The sequence below is a fragment of the Phragmites australis genome, chromosome 18, assembly GCF_958298935.1.
Source record: "Phragmites australis chromosome 18, lpPhrAust1.1, whole genome shotgun sequence".
Taxonomy (NCBI): domain Eukaryota; kingdom Viridiplantae; phylum Streptophyta; class Magnoliopsida; order Poales; family Poaceae; genus Phragmites; species Phragmites australis.
In genome coordinates this window covers 25,472,285-25,477,107 of record NC_084938.1, presented here as the reverse complement: position 1 = coordinate 25,477,107, position 4,823 = coordinate 25,472,285, and the positions used below count along the sequence as shown (strand labels likewise).

The window sequence follows — 4,823 nt, the reverse complement described above, 5'->3', positions numbered from 1 at the left end:
TTGGCATAATGCTCATCTACAGTACATATAACACTCATCTACCGTGCTTATAGCGAGCCTGGGAGGCTCTCTATACGTGGCGAGAGTGTTGGACAGATAGCGAATGCCACAGGTATTGCGATAGCGATAGCCAGTCAGTAGGAGCGGTGTTTTTTTGGGCTCAGTAAATTTAATGATGACGAGGCAGCTGGCGAGTCTTTTAAAGGTGCTCTAAAGGTATTAAAGTAATATCTTAGTTCTAATATTTTAACCTATATATCCATTATTTATACCATCAATATGGCATCCAAGCTTGATTAGGGTTAGATCTCTATCTACTCCATCCACATTCATCTTCTGTCGCCGTCGCCGTCTGGAGTCAGGAGGCCGTCACCTCATTCCCCGTTGTCTTCGTTCTGTCGCAGAGGCATCGGATCCGGCCACCACTACCGTCAGGAGGCCATCACCGTTGCCATCCTATTATTCTGCATCCTGTAGTCCACATTTGGCGTCGTCACACTACCCCATGACCGGCTGGCCGCACGGTAAACTTGCGCCCCTGATCCTTCGGTTTCAGAAGGGCGTGTACTGTGCAGGGTTGGTCCACACAGTGTGCACAACACAGTGCAGCATAGGACGGGGGACATGATCCTCTAGGGCACTGCAGAGGATATAGAAAATCACTGACGTATAATCCCGGACAGCTGGTTTGTTAGGGTTGCTTTTATTAACCTTTTGCGTTGCAGGACAGAGCCTAGACCGTGTGCGAGTTTGTAAGATGGCAGCTCGTCCTTTCTAGTACAAAGCAAAGCATTCTACCTAGCGAGGTCAAGGAGATCCAAGGCGTGCCGTGAGATGCAAAGCAAACACGAGGAACTTGGATCTGGCTGAAACGATCCGGTGTAGTTCTGAATCTAAATCCTGTTCTTCTGTAATCAGCGGCAGCCGCGTCATAGCGCGAATGGCACAAAGCACAACCCATCTATAAAATATGTCTGATGGCGTCTTCAGTCTACGACCGCTGACCTGAATTTGCTTCGTGTTGCACTTAATATTTTAAAGGGTGATTCCTGTTTCTGAGTGGTGCAGTAGCACGGAAACGAACTTAGCAGCCGTAAGCAACAGAGCCCAAATTTTTTGTTCTTTCAGCCACTTCAGGCTGAGAATGGATCACCATTTATCCCCTATCTTCTCAAGATTCTACGAGTTTGTGTCTGAAGATGGAAGTCTTCGAGCGACGGACTTGATCAAACCCTTTCGCAGCATTACCTGCCAGCAAAAGATTGACAAGTTCAGTTTTCAGGGGATAGTACTTCTCCGTGGAACAAGAGAAGCAGGTAGAAAATCAGAATTCAACGCTTGTGTAACAGACTTCAGTACAAATTACATGTTTGCATGCAATTTTTTGTTTCAAAATTTTCCCAATGGTGGGGGCAGGATGGATGTACAACAGACATATGCATCTGAAACTCTGTATCTATCAACAAAAGGAAAATAGATGATATAGAAATAGAACAAAAGAGCACAATAACAATAAGTGATACCCTGTTTCTAATGCACAAGCTTTCAGCAAAGCCGTATTCCACACTCACATAAGTACAGGTGCATATAGTTTGAATGTTCAGTAAGGTTATACTGAAACAGAGATAGTACCACACCCTTACACCTCAGTAACATATAACTCAACAATTTCTACAGTCTCTTCTTTGGACCACTCTTTGCTGGAATCTGTAGAGCATCATAATGGCCAAAACCATGATACAAGACTTGGATTGGGTCTTCTTTCCCATACTGCTCGCCATATTCTGCAATGGCTATCAGACCACCCGCATCTTCATCGTGCATGTAAACAGTTATTGGCATCCTGAACAAAGTAATGGTTTGTTTACAGTCTTAATTCTTCAGTACTTTGTAACTAGAGATGGACCATACAACTTTAGCACTTGTTGACTCAAAAGTCAAAACAGATCAAAATTAGGCAGCAACCTTTTGTAAATTAACTTAAGAACTTATTAGCTATGTGATTTTATCTATCATTGTCCATTTGATCTTTTTACAGTTATATTGGCACCTAGAGTTTGAATGTGATTTGACAAGATCAACAACAACAACAAAGCCTTTTCGTCCCAAGCAATTTGGGTAGGCTATTTTACAAGAGCATAGTAGCAAAAAAAAAAAAAAAAAGCTACAAAGGTTGTTGAATTAGTAATCTAGGTGAAATTTGAGAGCTACTACTTATCCCCAAACAATCAAGTAGAAAGCAAAGCATTCATTTGTTGCATCATATTTTCCTTCTCAACACTATTCAGCTTATAAGGATATTGCACTAATATACATTTTAGTTAATAAGTGATAAGCTTAAATTTTAGGGATTGATGGTAGCCAAATTTGAAATGTATGTTACTAAAATACTAATACAATTACTTACTGAAGGACATGTGAAGCCAGGAACAATTCTGGCTCGCCTCCCCACACATGTGGCTGCCTAATATGGGATACATATGTATCGAAATCCCCCTCAACGAACCTGCGAATTGGTGTTACAACAAATGCAACAGTTTGCAACATATCAGCAGTAACCATTATGGTTTGATTCCATTGTAGACTCAGAAGAGCAAAGAAAGTGTATCAACTAACCATTCAGTCTCCTCCCGCCTCTTGACAAATTCATCAGCGACCTATTCAATTAGGAAATTATACAGAAGCTTTAGTGAATGACACTATTAACCAAAACCAAATTTAAGAATGATTAGTCATCGAAAGTATTACTATTGTCGAGAGGCATCCTAGACATACCATTGCTCTCAATTCATCGGCTAGTTTTCTCTGAAGATCTTCATTAGGTATGGGTTTCCCTGACCTAATGCACGCACCATGGACCACAGAGCGGAATAAACATCTTCCATCTCCAGGAATACCTGAGGGATCCAAGTAAATCAGTCACAAGTAATGAGGCGAATGTCCATTCTTCTATTATCGAATCATAAGAATTATAATTAGGAAGCATACGACAACAAAGGCACTGCAGGATTCATAAAAGTAACTTATTAAACCCAAAAGGTGGGCATTTATCACCAGTGAGGGAATAATCTGTGTAGACTTTCTTCCCGTGAGTTGAACTGGTAGATGGTGCTGAAATATGTGCATTGTCGTTGCTTCTAATCACAGGGACCTCAGCGCTTGCCAGTCCGGTAACCGAGAAACCAAAGCAAAGTCCACCGGCTGCACCTCCTATCTTTTGATGCATGCCTCTCCAGTTCCAGCCGATCCTCGAAAATTTTCCGCGTGAAGGCATTTCAAGATTTATACTTAGACTACCTTCTCTGGTTGACAGTCCACAACTGAATTGTTGGCCCGTTAAGCTGACAAAGTACTTTAGACTTTGTGGTTCAGGAGGCTTTATGTTCTTAATAAGTGAAAAATCAACTAAACCAGATTTCAATGGGTAAGTGCTTGACTGCGAGTGCGAGCACTTCCATATGGCCATACTTTGTGTGAATCCTCCTTGGAACCGATTGGGATGGGACTGCATACTACAAGAAGCAGATCGGCACAAACAGACCGCAGGTGAGTAGAGCCGCATCCAGTTCAAGTAGTACCAGCTGCACATTTATGGAGAAATTGCGTGTAAGAACAAGTACAACAGGGTATCCATGATTTAGTCTTCAACAAGAACATGCTCGAAACTAAAATAGAAAGTCATAGTCCAATTGACCTGAAACTGTTCAAGCAGCTAGCTCACGCAGATCGGCAGCAGCAATATAATGTCTTCAAATCATAACATTATCCGCAATACATGAGTATAATCAAGATCAACAAGGTTCTGGACTACATAACTTGCTAAAGAAATGGTACTAGTTACCGTCTTATAAGGTGGTTGCCTGCTAAGCAACGCAACGCTTATATTCTTTGCTTACCCTGGGTCTGGGGTAGTAAACTTATGCAATCTCAAGGAAACATGATCAAGAAACAATCGTCCAGAAACATTTCAAAGAAGGGAAGCTAAAGATTGCCGTAACAGTGGCCAACACTCAGACGACATCACATTCTTGGCTAAACCTTTGCAACGAGGGAACAAGCAGAACAGCGATTGAATGGCATCAAATCTCCACGATGCCAATTTAAAATACAGCAGAATTCTAACGAACAGTACAAGCACGGAGCAAATCCAATCTTTTTCAGAATACAGTCGACCCAAATCAGGAGTAAAAACTAACCTCCGAACTGAGGAAATTCAGGGAGAGGGAATCCGAATGCAGCAAGAGGCGTGAAAGGGGGCGGAAACACCCGCACTGTGAGGTTAGTCCTCCGCCTTGCTTCCGTGGTGGGGAGAAGTGGGAGAGGGGTGAAAGGAGGAGTGCTCAGGCGAGACAGCCGGGTTAAGCGGGTTTTGCTTCGAGCGGGGACAATGGCGGGGAAGCCGGGGAGGAGATGGAATTACAGCGAGGGGAGGGAAGATGCCATCGGCGGCCTGCGCTGCGGCTCGGTGGGACAAAGCGGAAAGCTCAAGTTCGAGGGCTCGTCAACCTCAACTGACCAACAGAGCAGCACCACAGTGCGAGTAATGGGCCAGAATGGGCCTATTCGTTCTGGCCCGTGTAGATCTTGTTGGGCTACTCTGGCACGTGAAGCTTTGCCTATGTTTGATAGTAGGCATGGGCCTGACGTTCCACTAAAAACATGGGCCTGATTTCGTGATGCTGCTGAACTGCTGATCAGATTGCATGCTCGTGTCCTGAGACGACATGGCCCCACCAATCGGCATCCATTATTGGTGGCTCGTATGGATTGAGAAGTAAACGTGAAGTTATATTTATTAAAAAATATTTAGTTAGTTATATGGG

General features: G+C 43.3%; 1 protein-coding gene across 5 annotated transcripts; it reads right to left on the bottom strand.

Annotated features, from left to right (window-relative positions):
* Positions 1–1,065: 1,065 nt before the first annotated feature.
* LOC133898422 (OVARIAN TUMOR DOMAIN-containing deubiquitinating enzyme 4-like) lies at positions 1,066–4,466 on the bottom strand. Of its 5 annotated transcripts, XM_062339111.1 has the most exons (7): positions 4,197–4,466; positions 3,055–3,581; positions 2,776–2,897; positions 2,617–2,657; positions 2,408–2,506; positions 1,633–1,843; positions 1,066–1,248 (listed from the first exon to the last, which is right to left on the bottom strand). In XM_062339111.1, exons 2-6 carry the CDS (start codon positions 3,560–3,562, stop codon positions 1,672–1,674), a joined length of 942 nt encoding a protein of 313 aa, XP_062195095.1. In that variant the 5' UTR covers positions 3,563–3,581; positions 4,197–4,466; the 3' UTR covers positions 1,066–1,248; positions 1,633–1,671. The 5 variants fall into 5 exon arrangements, with proteins under 5 accessions (XP_062195095.1, XP_062195098.1, XP_062195097.1 ...); XM_062339114.1 differs by lacking the exon at positions 1,066–1,248 and having other exon boundaries at positions 1,439–1,843; positions 3,469–3,581; XM_062339113.1 differs by lacking the exons at positions 1,066–1,248; positions 4,197–4,466 and having other exon boundaries at positions 1,442–1,843; positions 3,055–3,341; positions 3,469–3,583.
* Positions 4,467–4,823: the final 357 nt, after the last annotated feature.